The sequence below is a fragment of the Manis javanica genome, chromosome 6 (genome assembly GCF_040802235.1).
Source record: "Manis javanica isolate MJ-LG chromosome 6, MJ_LKY, whole genome shotgun sequence".
NCBI classification, from domain to species: domain Eukaryota; kingdom Metazoa; phylum Chordata; class Mammalia; order Pholidota; family Manidae; genus Manis; species Manis javanica.
The window spans coordinates 65,516,615-65,535,126 of record NC_133161.1 but is presented as its reverse complement, the minus strand read 5'-3'; the positions used below and the strand labels follow the sequence as shown (position 1 = coordinate 65,535,126).

Sequence of the window (18,512 nt, the reverse complement as noted above, 5' to 3'; positions counted from 1 at the left end):
TGGATAATAGGAACAGATCATCTTGTTGAAATACAGTTACACTTTATGATAAATCTAAGGCCCTAGTGACATTTGGTAAGTGTGGTTATTTTGGCTAATCATATCTTAGAAGAGTGTTATCCTTGCCAGTTATTATATTTCTTCTGAACTTTTACTCTTTAAATAATTTCAAAATTACTAACAGTTTCATACCTTTGAAATTTTCCTGGTCTGAGCAATGGTGAAAAACTTTCTTTTAAAGTGTATGTTTGCAATACAACCTTTCAAGTACATTTGCCTTGTATACTTTCATTTTTTTAAAAATGATGACTGGTAAAGTGAATTTTATAACAAGGTACAGACACTGTTATACTACTTCTTTCTTAGTAGGCAGACCTTTTCTTTTGGTATTGATAATGGGTGGTGCTTGTCTATACATTCTTACCACAGTTTAGCAATCTGGTGATATCACAGAATTAGACAAATCTAACTGGCCAATCTGTAGATTGAATTTAGCACCCAATTTCAGATCCCTTATCCCAGTGGTCTTCACTTTGAGGTGAGCAAGGCCACCCATTGAGATACAGGAAGAAAACATCACAGCTTCTCTAGTTTTTAAAATATTTTTTAAATTTTTTATTTCATTCACATAAATATAAGCTTCTGTTTTGTCTGTTTTATAATATGTATAACATTAATATAGTACATACTCCATTTATAAATAACTACAGTTATTGCTACATGCTTACACATTTACTAATAGGAGTACTTTGTCAAAATAATTTGAAAACCATAGTTCTGACAAAGTAGCTAATCAGAAAGTAGACACTAAAGGGAGAACTTGAGATCTTATGAAAGTGATAGGCAATGGTCCAGTGATTAAAAACATAGTTGATAAATGCAGACTAGAATATTGTATTATACAGATTGGGGGTCTCCTTTGTAGATTCTTCTTATCTTATAACACAGAAAAATGGTCCTATTGTTTATTTACCCAGTTAAAAGAAGTTCTAATACTGTAAGTAGACCCCATACAACTTTTTTGATAGTTTGGAGCAGTTTAAGTTCAGGTAGAAGTTTTTCACTTATATGATGGGTCTTTGTTTTCTGGACATAGTTGACCTTTATGTAGGCCTTTTTTACTTTAGCAGTGACCTGCTATAAATGTTGGCTCTTTTTCAAGGGATAATCTGTTTTTGTCTTCTGTTTTTTCCTGGTGAAGGGAATGTAAGGTAACTTTAAAAAATGTTAAATAGATCATTATGGATTAGATTATGAGAGACATGTTAATTTTCTGTGTTTCCTAAAGTTGCTAAAATTTATGGGTATTGCTTTTATACCCAGAAAAAATTATTTAAAAGAATTGATAGAAATACCTAATAATAGTAGGACTAAAAACAGTCTGCCTATCTTCCAAATTACTTAAGATACGGTGGGAGGTAAGAAGAGAGAAGAAGAAACAGTAAAACATAGAAAACAAGTAGCAAGGAAGTATTACAAAGCAGGAAGAAAAAAGTTACAAGTTAAACCAAATTTGTTAAAAATGTAAGTGGGATAAACTTACCTTCTATAAAAAGAAGGCTTACTTCAAAGTTTTTTCAAAAAGCCTAATTATGTGCTGTATACAAGAGATACACATAAACAAAATGGCTCAGAATGATTCAGAGAAACTGAAAATGAAAGAATAGATATGCCATTATATTCAAAGAAAAGCAAATTATAATACAAAGAAAAGCAAAAGGAAAGTCATAATGTTCAATTGACAGTTTAAAAGTAAGAAGTAATAAATGGAACAGATTATAATGGTGAAGCATATAAGCCATAATGATGATGTCATGGATCAATATGTACCAGATTATAAAGAACTAAAATATAAGTGATAAAAAGTTGCAAGAAATAGAGATTTATAGATCTCAATAATAGTTTAGAAATTTTAAGGTACTTCTCTAAATTATCTAATTATCTGCTGGTAATTAAATTATTTATATAAGCTATATTTTTATTTCAGTTCATGTACAAAACAACTATACTAAAAATAAAAATATACTTCTCTATGACTCATGAAATGTTTATAAAAATTGGCCATGTTTTTGGTCACAAGGGAAATTTCAGGTAATTTTTACCAAAGGATAGAAATAGGTCATCATAGATTCTCTGCTTATAGTGAAGTAAAATTAGAGTTAAGTAATTAAGATAGGGAGGCTATTTGGTAATTTTCAAATCTTCTCTAACACTCTTGAGTCAAAGAAGAAATCAAGACCACAGTTGTAAAATATGATAACATCAGAGTATATATTTTCTTTTGCTTGTTTTCTGGTTTAAAAAAGAAAACTAATTATGTATGCTGGTTTCAGGGAGGCAGTTAAAGGACAGCATTCAACAACAAATGTTTCTTGACCCTCTATAATGTACAAGGCATTTTGTTTGATGGGATACACCTCTGAATAAGACTTTGAGCCTTGGAGCTTGTAATCCACTGGATTTTATTATGGAATGCACATTATTTAGGATGTATGTATGAAAAAAGCCTCTATAGTTTCTTGACAAACTATAGAGTTCAGTATGATTCGTTTCAGTTTTCAACAGAGTTGCCCATGGTACCTGTATGGAAAGGAGAGCAGATTGGCATTGTAGCTTAACTGAACAGCATGTAGAATGTCTGGAGATCTTAGTTCCATTTTACCTCTGTCACCTCTTAGCAGTTAAGTTTCTTTGGACAATTCAATTTTATTCTTCTGGGCTTCACATTCTTCATTGATAAATAAGGAAGTTGAATTAAAGTATAAGGTTCTTTATACACATTATTTTTATATAGCTGTGAATATTTGTTAAATATTTAGCCATTGACTCCTTTTCAGTCTGCAGGCACCTAACTTATGCTCCAGTGGAGGGGAAGACAAACTTACGGTTCCATGCAGAGGAGGGAGCATATATCTTAAACAAAGAAATAGAGAAAGGGAGGCATTGGGGAAGTTTCCACTGAGGCAGTGTAACACCTGAGCTGGTCTTGAAGCTGAGACTTTGTCAAGTGAACACAGAAGGAGAAAGTTCTAAGTTCTGGAGATAATAGAGACAGAAGGGAGTGTTTTACATTTGGGAATCTGCAGTTCATGTGTTATGGGTTTATGCAGGAATAGCAAGACATTAAGCATTTAGTAAACAGGAGCCAAATTGGGGGGTGAAATACAGGCTTTAAGTGAAAGACAATGAATAAACATGGAAATTTTTTCAGCAGTGAAGGGGAAGGTGGCACTGTAAGATTTAGTCGAAATGGATGCAGAGATAGCAGTTAGGAAATTAGCAGTCCAGGTGAGGCAGGATGAGGTCTTGAAGTAATGGCAGTGGGATGATAGATTTTAGAGTAGGTCTCTCAAATGGATGGGCTTCCTAGAGTCTGAGACAGCCCTTGAAGTGTATGCAGGAAATTTAATATGTGAGTGTATTTTCTTTTGGAGAGGGTCTGTAAACTTCATCATCATGTACAAGGGCTATTAAGGGTGAATACATACAGTAAGGAAAATTGACAGGGTGACATGACATCCTACAAACTATGAAGTTTAAATAATTTTAAATTTTATTTTATTTGTTAGCCACTAATCTAATTTTTTTTCACTTTTTATAGTGGACAGGCCAAAATCTCAGCAAGTTCGAACCTCTAATACAATACGGCGAACCTCTTCTTTGGATACTATAACAGGACCTTATCTCACAGGACAGTGGCCGCGAGATCCTCATGTGCATTACCCTTCATGCATGAAAGATAAAGCTACTCAGGTAAAATAAGCAAATCATAACTAGCTTTATTACCCTGTAGTTTTGCTGTTTTGATCACAGTAAAGAAAATGTAATTGAATGAAGTTTCCCAATTTTGAAATATAATATATTCAACCAAAGAAGAAAGCCATTTCTTTTAATAAGTTGTACACTAATTATTTTTTGTCATCTGGCTTTAAAAAAAAGTTTTAGAATCACTACTTAATAAGTAGCACATCATATGTATTACATGGTTTTTGAGATCTATGTTACACTTTTAAGAATTGCTTCCAACAGAAATTAATATAGTGATTAGTAATTTTTGAAGAAAAGTTTGCATGGTTCTTGGAAATAATTTATAAACTATAAACACATAGCTAATAAAATTTATGTTGAAAGATTTTTTTTTTTGCCATTTAAAGCTAAGACTAAAAACCTGGAGAGATACATAGAAAATTTGACACACACTTCCTATTTGTGGAAGGTTACCCAAACTTTTGATTTGAAAAGCTTTTCCTTCTGTATCAGAAAAAAATCTACAGACATCTTAATTTATGATTTTTCAGTTCTTGACCATATCTTCATAATAGTCAATCAATATTATGAAGAATACTGAAAGTGTAAGAGATGTTTGTTGGCCATTAAAGAGTATACAGCATAGTTAGGAACATAAGTTGTTAATTTATGAAAATTAGGAATAGAAGACTGTATAATTTGATGTCAGATGAATGGAACATTTTAATGTGTGAGCGAATTCAGAGTAATGAGAACATTTTGGGTTTTGTAGGTTTGGAAGCTAGCTAGAAAGATTAAAGTTTCATATCTGGTGAGTGAGGGAAGATAAAAAGGGGAGAAAATTTTGGACATGATTTAAGAATCTTCTCAATTTTTGTAATTTTCTCAGACAAGCTTGAAACCATGAGATTAGCTTCTTTATCATCCATTCTGTCAGTTCTGCCTTTATAATATTTTATGTCACACGCAGGCTTTTGCTTTCCATTCTTCATTTTGTAAGGATAAGAAACAATTTGGGATTCCCAAGTAGAAATAAGTAGCAAAAGTCAAGAGATGTGGACCTGGACACTCAGAAATAGACTCAGGTAATTCAAAACTATCTTTCAGGAAGAGTAGGGCTCACAAATATGATAAGGTGTTGGTTGGTATGAAGAGTATGAAGAAAGGTCCAGGGACCAAGGACCTAGTGTTTGAAATGAACCCAAGGTAAAAAGAAAGAACAAATATATTCACCTGGAAGCAACAAGAAAAGGAGGGAGTTAACATTTACTGAATATGTACCATGTGCTGTGTGTGTCATTTAATTCTCACAAGAACATAATAAGATTACACAGGTGGGGAAACAGAAACTCAGGAAAGTTAGGTGACTTATTCTGGATCATAAAACCAGAAAGTTTGGAACCAAGTTTCTAATACAGGTTAATTTTTCCACCATCCTGTGCTTCAATTTTATGGTGATGTTAGGATAGTTGTTTTTAGTGATGAATGTGCATGCATGTGTCACATAGTAGAGTAACTGGCACTGTATTTAAAGTGGCTAACTATTCTTTTAGATTAAAAAAACTTTTATTTACTATATGGTTTATGCTGACACTATCCAGAAACATTATCTTAATTCATCCTTCAAAAATTCTGAGAAAGAAGAGGAGCTAGAGAAAGAGCAATAGCTAAGACGAGAACTGAAATAGTCTATCCTTAGATAGCCAAAGGAAAGAAAGCTGTTCTATGAAAGGAAAAATTGTTAATAGTGTCAGCTGCTGAAGAGAGGTCATGGAGAATCAGGACTGGATTTAGAATTAGGGGCACATAGTTTTGGAGAGTTTATTATTAATGATACAGTAGAGGAGGAAACTCATGTTTGGTAGTTAAGAAGAGAGATATGGAGGTAGAAGGAAATGACACTGGATAGGTTTCTTAAATGTGTCTGTTTCATTATCTGTATGATAAGTTAGTGAAACCTAACTCATGATAATGCTATATGACTAAATGTATTTGAAAGTGAATATGGCACTACACATACTAGGTTATTAGTTCTAGATATAGACATACCCATTCGTAATATTTGCAGAGTCTGAAACAAATATAAATGAAGACACACATAATATATATAAGTTAGCAAACTATTACATTAAACATGTTTTGTCCTTCCACTTTGATAAACTTTCACATGGCCCTTGAAGTTCAAGTTGGAACTAAGAATTCCTGGATTCTTCAGTTACATGCCAGAATATGTCTGCATAGGTTGAGCACACTTCACCTTCTGAGCTTAAAACCGTATCTCTTCCTCCCCTGTGCACCATCCATGCTCTTTACATTTATATCTGAACCCCCCACTCCTCACATTCATGAGGACTGTAGTCACCCTGTAGTCTGAAGCATCAAGCTTCCTCTCTGGACAGATACTACATTCTGTATATGAATGTGTTTTTAATGAGAGGAAATGAGACCCTGAGAGTAGGTCCCTGCAAACCTCGGACACTGGGCTTGCTGCTATTTGGGCAAGGAATTCTGTGTCTAGATTACCCAGAGCATGGTCACTGACAGAGGTGAGGGCTCATGGTGTGCATGTCCTTCTGGCCCCAAGTCTCTTCCTTCTGTGGGAAGGGACATGATTGGAAGAGGAATAGAGTATTTTCTCCTAAAGCTTGAGTTCCAGGGTAGGGGTTTTTCTTGTCTGAATCTGTACATAGGTGATTTATTTGAGAAACCTGACATCAAAAGGAAAGCAAATATAAGCCACATTTTACAAGTGAGATGCTAAAACTTAGAAAAATTAAGTACCATGCATATGGTTTATAGCAAATAAATACAAAGAGATTGAAACCCACATTTGGCTGATTTTGCTTTTTCTCCAGTTTCCCACTGCCTCTCATAGTAACCACTAAAACAAAGAGCACTTAACCCAGTGCTTGCCTGACAAGCATAAAAAGCGGTTGTGACCCCAAACATCTATTAGTTTAATTGGAATATGAGAGATGAGCATATGAGATGGTTTTTATTGTTATATCCATTCTTCTTTGATTAACTCTTACACTCCTGGGGAAGAAAGTAGAAGTTTTTATGTAGTGGCAGGGAGGTGGTACAGTCAGCTTGCTAGAGATATTAAATACTTAGGCTGTCTGATTTGGGTGGAGGGCATCTCTGGTATTATCTTCCTTTCATATTTCTATATTTCAGCTCTCTTAGTTACTGAGAGTTAGAAATAAAATTCTTGATTTTCACACTTAATGTGTTGCACTCAGGACCTTTTAAAAAGAGTAGCAGAGTGTTGTAAAAAAGACTGGACTTCTGAGACAGATCTTGTGTTTAAATCAAGGCCTAGTGTGAGGGAACTTTCTGTGGAAGGGTTGTATATCTTGATGGAGGTTTTGGTTACATGGGTGAATTCATTTATCAGAACTTTGTAAGAATACCCTTGTGCATTTTATTTTATGAGTTTAAAAATATAGAGTATAAGCAAATATTAAACTCTAATAATATGTATGTTTAGGGGTAGAGTGTATTGCTATCTGAAACTTGCTTTGAAATAAACCAAAAATAACATCTACTGAAGGATGGATAGATGAATAGATGTGATAAAGTCAGTACAGCAAAATATTAAATATAGAATCTAAGTGCTGGCTTTATGAGTACTCACTAAGCAGTTTTTCCACTGTTTTTTGTTTGAATTTTTAAAAATGAACTGTTGGAGGTAAAAAAAATGGTGCATTGAATTAACTGCTGTGTGGCCCAAACGTCAGTTTTCTTTTCTATAAATTGAAGTTAATAATACCTAGTTTGCACATTCACACATTTATTCTGAGGAAAATAAGAGACAGCTTCACATTTTTAAGGCCAGTGAAGAAAGGGATCATTGCCAGCTTATTGTAATTATCTGTATAGTTCAATAGAAAGAAAACTCAGTTTTCACCCTGTAGTCTGAAGCATCAAGCTTCCTCTCTGGACAGATACTACATTCTGTATATGAATGTGTTTTTAATGAGAGAATAATATCTACTCTTTGTAAAGTGGTCAAACAGTAACAATAGTATAGACCAATAATCAAAGGTGTTTCCTTTGACTTCCCAGGTATAGTAATAGTTAGGGCTGTTAGCAAATATTTGCATTACCTCTCCTTGGCACACATGGTAGGATTATACTTCTCTGCCCACTAGAAGTTAAATGTGGCCCTGAGACTTGCTTTGGGAAGAATTTTAAAGAGTTGGTGTACCAAAACCAGACAAGGACAGTACAGGAAAAGAAAGTTACAGGCCAATATCCATGTTGAACATAGATGCAAAAATTCTCAGCAAAATATTAGCAAACTTAATTCAGCCATACATTGAAAGGAATATACTGTGATCAAGTGGGATTTATTCCAGAGATGCAGGGTGGTTCAGTGTCTGCAAATCAATCAACATGATATACCACATCAACAAAATGAAGGACAAAATTCACATGATCATCTCAAAAGATGCAGAAAAGCTTTTGACAAGATTCAACATCCTTTCATGATAAAACTCTCAACAAATTGGGTATAGAGGGAACATACCTCAACATAAAAGCCATATATGACAAACCTATAGCTAACATTCTTAATGGTGAAAAGTTATAAGCTTTTCCTCTAATATCAGGAACAAGTCAAGAGTGCCTACTCTTAGCACTCCATTCGACATAATATTGGAAGTTTTAGCCGGAGCAATTAGGTGCGAAAAAGAACTAAAAGCCATCCAAATTGGGAAGGAAGAAGTAAAACTGTTCTGTCTGCAGATGACATGATACTATATATAGAAACTAAAGTCTCCACCAAAAAACTGTTAGGATTAATAAATGAATTCAGTAAAGTTGCAGGATAGAAAATCAATACACTAAAATATGTTTTATTTCTTTACACTAATAACAAACCTCTCAGAGAAATTAAGAAAATAACCCCATTTACAATTGCATCAAAAAGAATAAAGTACTTAAGAATAAACTTAACCCAGGTGAAAGTCCTATACACTAATAACTATAAAACACTAATGAAAGAAATGGAAGAAAACACAAATAAACAGAAAGATATTCCATGCTCATTGGTTGGAAAATTTACTATTGTTAAAATGTCCATATGACCCAAAACAATCTACAGATTCAGTGTAATCATATCAAAATTCCAATGTCAATTTTCACAGAAATAGAACAAACAGTTTTAAAATTTGTATGGAACCACAAGAGACCCTGAATAGCCAAACCATCTTACAATAGAAGAAGCTGAAGGCATCACACTCCCTGATATCAGACTATGCTACAAAGCTACAGTAACCAAAGCAGTATGGTATTGGCATAAAAATAGACACATAGATCAATGGAACACAACAGAACCCATAAAAACCTACACATATATGGTTAGTAAATTTATGACAAAGGAGCCCAAAAATATACAATGAAGGAAGGACAGTCCATTCAATAAATCGTGTTGGGAAAACTGGACAGCTGCATGCAAAAGAATGAAACTGGATCACTGTCTTACACCACTCACAAAAAATAAATTAAAATTAAGGACTTGAAACCATAAAGCTAGAACCAATGCAAGCAGTAAGTTCCTTGATATGGGTCTTAGTGATGATTTTTTTGTATTTGATAATCAAAAGTAAAGGCAAAAAAAGCAAAAATAAGCAAGTCAGACTGTATAAAATTAAAAAGCTTCTACACAGCAAAGGAAACCATCAACAAAATGAAAAAGCAACCTCCTGAATGGGAGGAAATATTTATAAATTATGTATCTGATAACTGGTTAATATGCAAAATATATAAGTAACTCATATAACTCAATAGCAAGAAAAAAAACATGATTAAAAATGGGCAGAACATCTGAAGAGACATTTTCCAAAGAAGACATACAGATGGCTAACAGGCACATGAAAGGATATCCACCATCACTAATCATTAAGGAAATGAAAACCAAAACCACAATGAGGTGTGACTTCGTATCTGTTACAATGGCAGATACCAAAAATACAAGAAAAAACAACTGCTAACAAGGATGTGGAGAAAGGTGAACCTTTTTGCACCATTGGTGGTAATGTAAATTGGTACAGCCAAACTTACAAAATTTTGAAATTTCCTCAAAAATTTGCAAATAGAACTACCATATGATCCAGCAACTCCATTACTGGGTATTTATCCAAAGAAAAAGAAAACAGTTGCTCAAAAAGATACATGCATGCTTATTGCAGCATTATTTACTTCTTCCATGGCTCTTGGTCTCTTTACAATAGCAAAAATATGGAAAACAACCCAAGTGTCCATCAGTGGATGAACGGATAAAGAAATTGTGGTAAATATATATGCAATGGAATATTATTCAGCTATAAAAAAAAGAACAAAATCTTGCCACTTACAACAGTGTAGATAAACCATGTGGACATTATGCTAAGTGAAAAAAGTCAGAAGGACAAATACTATCTCACTTACATGCAGAATCTTAAAGAAAACAAAATAAAGTTCATAGAATAACAGAGAACAGATTGGTGGTTGCTGGAGGTAGGGAATGAATGAAATGGGCAAATGGAGTCAAAAGGTACGAACCTCCAATTATAACAAATGAGTAAGCCTAAAGGACGTAGTGTATGACATGTTTAATAATACCACATTGCGTATTTGGAAGTTGCTAGGCTAGTAAACCAATTTTAAAAGTTCTCATCACAAGAAAAACAAAGTTCTGTATGTATAATGGTAAATGTTAACTAGACATTGTGATCCTTTCACAGTATATACAAATATTACATCAATATTTCCGAGACGAGGTCTGAAATTTTTCTTTTTCTTAATGTAAGCCTTAGATTAGTATTGTACATGCTTCATAAAAAAATTTTGTAAAATTTCCTTCCTTTCTGCTCTGGCATGGTATAAATATCATCCCAATTATCTGTTACTTGGGTCTTAAAGAATTTTACCTATGAAGCTGACTAGACTAGTATGTTTTTGGATATAACTCTAGTAAATCTCAACTTCCATTGCTCTTGGTCTCTTTTAGTTTCTACTTCTTCTATTCAAGTTTTTTCATTTGTTTTCCTAGAACATAATCCATTTCATCTAGGTATTCAAGTGTAATTGTGTAGTATTTTGCAAAGCACTCTTATATAAATTTTCTAATTTCTTGTGTATCTGCAGTAATTTTTCTTCACTCAGTTTTAATATTGCACATTTATGTTTTGATTGTTTATTAGGTTATATAATATTTAAAAAAAATTTTAATGTTCTGAATTTATTTTCCTGTTTTTCTTTTTTTTAGTTTATTGTCCTCTGACTTTGCTCTCTCATTGCCTTTCTTCTGCCTTCCTGGAGCATATATTACTCTCATTCTAGATTCTAGAGATGAGTGCCTAATTTCTGTATTTGTTGTATTTCTTGTGTAGTAATATGTGTTTTTTGCCAAGATTTATCCTCTGAACTCAGCTTTATGTTTGAAAATATGCAATTCAGTTTTGATATCTTGTTCATAGCATATGAGAGCTTTTTGTTTTTAATTTCTAAATGGTTAAGTCTCTTCCTAATAAAAATTTAATTTTTAGTTTATTGTACTAATGTTCAAGTATAGAATTATAGGTCTTTGGAAACAGCATTGTTATTTTTTTGTGGCCTAATACCCGATGAGTTTTCCTCTTAATACTCTGTATTTGAAAATGAGGTACAGTCTTTACTTTTAGATATAAAATTCATTATATATTAATTCAACTTTATTAATTGTATTACTCAGTTTCCATATAGCCACTTTTATTTATGTCTGTTCTGTCATGAGCTAGCAGTTGTTAACATTTCTATTGATGTCATTTTCCAATGGTCATTGCTTTATATATCTTGATTAATAGCATAGAAGTTAAAAGATTTAAATCTATTGTTATCTCCCCCATGGTTGATAATTGTTTGTTATTATAGAATACTCCCTGTCTTGATTAATAATTTTCCCCCAAATTTAACCTTTTCATTATATAAATTAATATTATAAACTCTTTTTTCATTGTTCAAGAGCTCTGGTTCTGGAATCAGACAAGCTTGCTTTTGAATCATGGCTCCAACATTTTCTAGTTTTGTAATTTTGGGCAAATTACTTTACCTGTGTGCCTCTGTTTTCTCATTTGTTAGTGGGATGTTATATCTCCAGGATTATTGTAAGGATTAAATCCAGTAAATGCATTTGAAATGCTGACTAGTGACTGACACATTAAATGTCAATAAGTAATTGCTATTATTATCTACATTTACCAGCAGAGACAGGGAAAAATAGGTGAATGTTTGGATATTGGCCATGGCCCTGTTAATTTGCAGCTGGAAAGGAGAACCTCAAATGGACATTTCTTTGTCCTTTATTCCCACCTCTTTGCCATGCTTTTTATTTCTTAGTTTATTTTTGTCTTTTGTCTTTCTGTTCTGGTAAATCTTGCTTATTGCTGGCAATTATTAGCTTTGAGCCTTTTATTTGCCGTATTTCTCTGTTAGGGAAAAATGACATTGTGCGCCTGGCAGTTTTTTAACAAGGTCTGATGGGCATTTGAGGTGAGAGTAGCTTGTAGTCTATGTAATTCCTTTGATTTTGATTGCCTATCTACTCTCCTCATTTGTACTCCCTCCAAAGTTAGTATCAGAGAAAGATTTCAGGGCTTTTATTATTTACCTCTTGTATTCTTTGAGTCGGAAGATGGGATGGTTAGATCTTAAATGAAATGCTGCAAGCTCTACTTCCCTTTCTCTATATGATGTTTTCCTTTCTATTTTTATTTAATTTTCAAAAATTAAAGTACGAAAATATAAACATGTCAAAAGTGAATACAATAGCATTTTAATTAATTGTTCTTAGTTTCTTAATGATCCTACTTCTATGCCAGCATCTTTCCCTGGAAATCTATTTATTTTTATTTAGTTATAAGAAACATATCTGGAATAAGTACTTAACATTTGGCTTTAGCCAAATCAATAAAATCAAGTACTCAGAACTAGAATATGTAACTTCTTTGCTATTGAAATTATATTTAAAATACTATATCCTTTTCCTTTCTTTGTGAAAGGAGCTTGGTTGGGGGGACTTTAATCGAAGGAGTAGAGATGATATACCTCAAATAGTAATAGATATAAAAGAGAACTTTCAGTTTTACCACTCTGATCAGGAACTCATTTCCTGACCAAAAGTCATACTTGATACCGCTATTTGGGTTTCCTGTGCCCTTGTTGAAACGCTTGCTGTTAAAGTATCTTTAAGAAGCAGCCGTTGCTGGAACATTTTGGAGGGTGGGAGATTTTTCTTGAAATGGAAGCAAGTCTAAAGATTTAGCCTCTTAGATTATGTTCTAGGGACCTAAGCTGTTGTTTTTACAGAGCTGGCCCCTTACTGGATGTTGACTAAATGTATACGAATCTGTACAAGATCACCTTTATTTTTTTTCTTTCAACCATTAGCTAATTAAGAGAGAGAGGATGGTATATTCCTGAATCAAACAGTTTCTGGTTTATAGAGTAATATTTTTGGTTGCCCCCAAGAATATACTCAGTATATTAATGAAAATTTTAAATCCATAGATAAAATACTTAATATTTTGTGTAATTTCAAATAATATCTGTAAAATTACCAGAAACTCAAACTTTTACTTACTAACTTTTAAAAAGTATTTACTCTTTTGGTCAGAAGTAAAAAGTATATAGCAAAGAGCCTTCTCCATACTCCAGTTACCCATATTACTTTTTCCTCCCATTACCAGAAATATTTAACATGTAACAAAATTAACCTATTTTTCTTCATCTCTTCCCCATACCTTTACTCCTAAGCTAGCTCTAGGTAATATTGTGAAATAGGTTGTATTTATTTGTAACACTCCTCTTGAACAACCCTGTTGACCTTTGTTCTCAACCTTTCACATCTTAAAACCCATCATTTTTCTGTTAAAAATCCTGTGCTAGTAATAAACAGTTAGCATTTATTTAGGTATTCATTAGAGACATTAAGCTTTAAGAACTTAAGAATTACATCATAGTTAAGGGTATAGTATGATAAAGCAGTATGCCTTTTAAGTTATTAATAACTAGTATAAAATTGTGTTAAGAATAGGATATATCATATTGATAGGAAACGGTATAAACCAGGTGAAAACAATTAGCTCTGCTATTAGAATTCTCATAGATTTTGGATGATGACACAATTTCCTATTGCAAGGACAATTACATAAAATAATCCACATTAAGCTTCTAGCACAGTGTCTACAACATAGTAGATGTTAATATGTTGGTGAATTTAGCTGCCTTTGTATTAGAATCTATAACATTTTACTGTCAGCAGGTTTAAGTATAAAAATTGGTTGAAAAAGTTATTATTACTAATGCAGTTATGAACATTAAGTAAGTCTGGATTGGTAGAAAATGTCATAGAAATGATACAAATAATTCCAGGGTATAACGGCTCTGAAACTCGAACAGTTCCTGGTAGCTCAGGATTCATTTAGTGTGAAGTATCTTACTGCTGTCTACTGTTGAGTCTTACAAATAAGAAATGATACTTAAGGTACACAGGTTCAGATATGGGAGGTGAACTTAAATGTTATGGAGATTCTTCCCTTCCTTACTATGTGTATGTCCCATTGATGATATTCATGTCATCAGTGGAGCACTATTAGTTTTAATGACCTGTGAATGGTGAGGAAATATTTTTGGCAGATACCTAGTTGTCATCTGTGTTGGTGATTTGCTATTCAGATATGAGACATTTAAAAACCTTTAAAAGCTATTGAGGGACAAAAAAAGTAATTCCATCTCTTGGATAATTCAGGGCAGTTATACTCCCATGTGATTGTTAAAATGTGTATCATTTAAAATGTTTGAAAATATTACTTAAAAAAAATAAAATTGCTCTCATTTTTTTTACTTCTTGAAACTCAGAAACCAAAGCAAATTGTAATTCTAAAAATTGTATCACCAACAAATGAACACATTAATACTCTCTAAAAACTGAAAATTAGCTCTTAATATTTGATTTTAAATCTATCCTCAATAGCAGAAATAGATTTGTTGGAGTAGATACTACTAAGTGTAAATATCAAATAATAAATTGAAATATTGCTTATACTTTAAATTCTGCATATAACTGTCTCCTCTTAGTTAAAGCAGAAACTGGGTATTTGTCAAGAGTCAAGAGTCTGTTTCATAACTCTTTTTCTGTAAGAAAGAGAATAATATTTCTGATGTATACTTTATTTTATATTGCATTAGTTCCTTAGTTCCTTTGCTAAATGTTCTCACATGACTTTAGAAATCTGACCAGATAGATTATAAATGTACAGTGCCTCCTAGCTTTTTCTGTTATACTACTTGACTAGTGCCTCTGTGTGATTTGAAACTTGACAAGAAAAGCATGGCAGAAAATATCAATTATTTTTAAGAAAATACAATTGATGCTTGGGATTTACAGGTTCAGCAATACATAGCTTTTTTTTCATTGAAAAATAAGAGTATTTATAATTGCCTCTTTCACTTAAATATTTTTAGTAAAAAGTTTTATTGAGATATGATTTATATATATACCATAATCTTCACCTGTTTTTAAAGTATATAATCTATATTACAATTTAATATAGTCTCAGAGTTGTGCAACCATTGCCATAATCAATTTTAGAATGTTTTCATCACTCCAAAAAGAAATCACTGTAACCACCACCTCTCACTCAGTGCTTCTCTCATCCTCTCCCTCAGCTGTAGGCACACATTGGTCAACTTTTTGCCTCTATAGATTTGAATATTTTGAACTTTTCATATAAATGGACTCATACAATATGTGGCCTTTCACTTAGTATTTTTAGGTTCATCCATGTTGTAGCATGTATCAGTACTGTATTCCTTTTTATTGCCAAATAATACTCCAGGGTATGGATATACTAAAATTCCTTTATACATTCATGAATTGATGAACTGCTGTGAGCATTTGTGTACAGGTTTTTATGTAGACATATGTTTTCATTTCTCTGGGAATTTCTGGGTCATATTGTAGCTCTGTATTTAACTTTTTCAGGAAAGCATATTCATGAATATTTTTACCTTCATATAATTAAAGTATATCATGAAAGGCATATCCAAGCTAAATTGCAACTTCCTGTCAGTATTCTTATCAATAACCTCCCACTAATATTTGTGAGTGTTTGACATTTCAGTGACCTTCAGTTTTCAGTTACTTTAAACACTTAAATGTTTCAGTTTTTCTGAAGTCTCCAACTCCATTCTCATAACCAGCATTTGATAATTTACCTAGAAACACTTGTAGTTGTAAGAGAACCCAAACTCCCTAGTCAAAGGAAGCCCTGTCTATTGAAAAATACTTTATGGGATGTGTACTACCATCCTAACTTACATGTAATTTACATGTAATTAGTCCAATGGATTTGAGGTTTATATCTGAAGTTAGGATTTTTATAATTCTATATTGGACTTTCTCAGAGTACATGCACATCTGCACTTACCAATTCTATATAGCATAGCTATTTTTTAAAATACTGTTTCAAATTTTAAAAACAGCAGTCACTGTAGAAAATTAGGAAAATAACAAAAATCACAAAATAAATTATTTATATTCCTAATACCCATAGATATTCTTAACATTTTGATATATATCCTTTTATATTTTGATAATTTACATTAAAAAAATAAATAAGCAATTTAAAAATGTTCTAAAAATAGAATTCAAATGCTACTATAGTGTTTTGCAACCTTTTTAAGAAGTCATAGGATTTTCCCATGCCATTAAATATTCCTAAACATGATTATAAGCCTTTTTAAAAATTTTTTTGTCATTGAGCTGAAAACAACATGGATTTACTATAGAATTATCTAGAATTTCCACCACTATTTGTATTTTCAAACATCCTTTCTAGTCTTTTTCTCTTGTATTACTAAATACTAATCATTTGTATATTTACTAAAGTGTGATTATAGTAATGTGCTATGGCTTTTGTATTGTTATAAGAATGTGCCACGATTTTTCATCTCCCTGTTGATAGACGTTTAATTTATTCCCAATGCTTCCTTGGTGTACATCTCAGGTTAATTCTTGGAAATAGATTTACTATTAATACTCTTAAGGTTGTTGACATGTTTATGATTGCTTTTTCTCAAGTTAGCATTTCTTACAAGAGTAAGGCAAATTATTTCATTTTATCATGTCTAGCACAGATGCCATGGTTGATTGCTGTGGTATTTCCTGTTTTCAAAAGTTGCAATCCAGAGATTTACTACCATCACCCACCCTCCCCCTCATTTTAAGATCTGGAAACAGAAATACAGCTTCCTAACTCTTCAGAATAGATTGCCTGGTTAATAATCTGGAAAGTCACATCGTTACTTCACAGACTTTCATTCAATTGTGTGTTGAAAACACTGAGGCCTAAATAGATATTTATCTTACATATGTTACTTAAATTCTCAGGCATGGTAGTTCTTGCTAAGGACTACTGTGTAATGCTCCTCAGTAAAGAAAATTTTCTCCCTGTCAATATAACTTTCTACATGGTTCCAAACAGTATTCACATTAGAAATGTTAATTTCCAAAGATGTAATCATATGCAAATTGATATTACACTTGTTAATGGATATTAGCCTAACCAAGAAAAATGAGTGGGCATATGATCAGCATAGCATCTTAAATGCAGAATCTATTTCATATTCATTTTTATTTCCTTAGTCTTAACAGTGGTTTTCAAACTTTAGCTTGCCTCAGAATCATCTGGAGAGCTTGTTAAAACCCACATTGCTGGACTTAAACAATTTCAGATTTAGTAATCGGGGAGTGAGCCTGAGAATTTACATTTCTAACATGTACCCAGATGAGGCTGCTGCTCCTCATTCAAGGACTACATTTTGAAACTAGACTAACATAATGAGCATGAGGTATATAGTTGGAGCATGATAAAAATTTTGAGTGTGTAAACTGCTACTGTCACTGTATTCCTAAAGCTTTTCAACTGAACTCTCCTTTTCTGTGCTCTTTGTTTGCAAGTGAAGTGGCTATTTATATCTGATTATAAAACTGTTTATATGTCTATACTGTTTTCAGAAAAGCAAAGGATAATAATATTAGAATCATCATCCTTTTGTGCTCCTTTTTATGCTTGAGATAGACTTCAAAATGATCTTTTAGGCTGAAAGCTTTTTAAAATTTAAAATTTTCTGTTAGTTGAAAGAAAACCAAATCTAAAAAGAATATATTTATAAATGGATTTGTTATCTGCTTTGAAACTTTTTATAACTTAAAATTGGTCTATAATAGTAATTATTAAATATCATTGATTTTCAGGTAATTCTATTTCATTTCTTGCCAGGCTTGTCACTTTAAGGCTCATCTATTTAAGTACTGTGAAATAATTAGCAGTCTACAACATATTTCCATAATAGATTATAGACCATAGTAAATTTCAAGGCAAAGAGTGAACCAAATATAAATCTTAAAGTTATTGTAAGATTTAAAATAAAATAAAGGAATTTTGTGAAGTAATTAGGTTTTTTTTGTTTTTGTGGAGTTTTTTGGAAGTGACTTTGGACTTTTGCATATTGACAAAGAGTACTTCCTTGCTAGGAATTCATTTTATCTATTTGGAAATTGATAAAGCAGGAAAGTGTATTTGTCTTTGGTAGTTTGTGAATAAAGATATTTTTAAAAAGTACCCTTTGTTCACATCAGATAAAGGACTGTCATCCAGAATATATGGAGAACTCTTAGAGCTCAACAAGAAGAAAGCAAACAATCTGATTGAAAAATGGGCCAAAGACCTTAAGAGATA

The 18,512-nt window shown here is 32.4% G+C and overlaps 1 protein-coding gene across 2 annotated transcripts in view; it reads left to right on the top strand.

Annotated features, from left to right (window-relative positions):
• GLCCI1 (glucocorticoid induced 1) overlaps positions 1–18,512 on the top strand; it is a 101,374-nt gene that overhangs the window by 33,412 nt on the left and 49,450 nt on the right. For both annotated transcript variants that reach the window (XM_073238785.1, XM_037019862.2), the window contains exon 2: positions 3,602–3,753. In XM_073238785.1, coding sequence (XP_073094886.1) covers positions 3,602–3,753 — 152 coding nt within the window. The remainder of the gene's footprint in view (positions 1–3,601; positions 3,754–18,512) is intronic.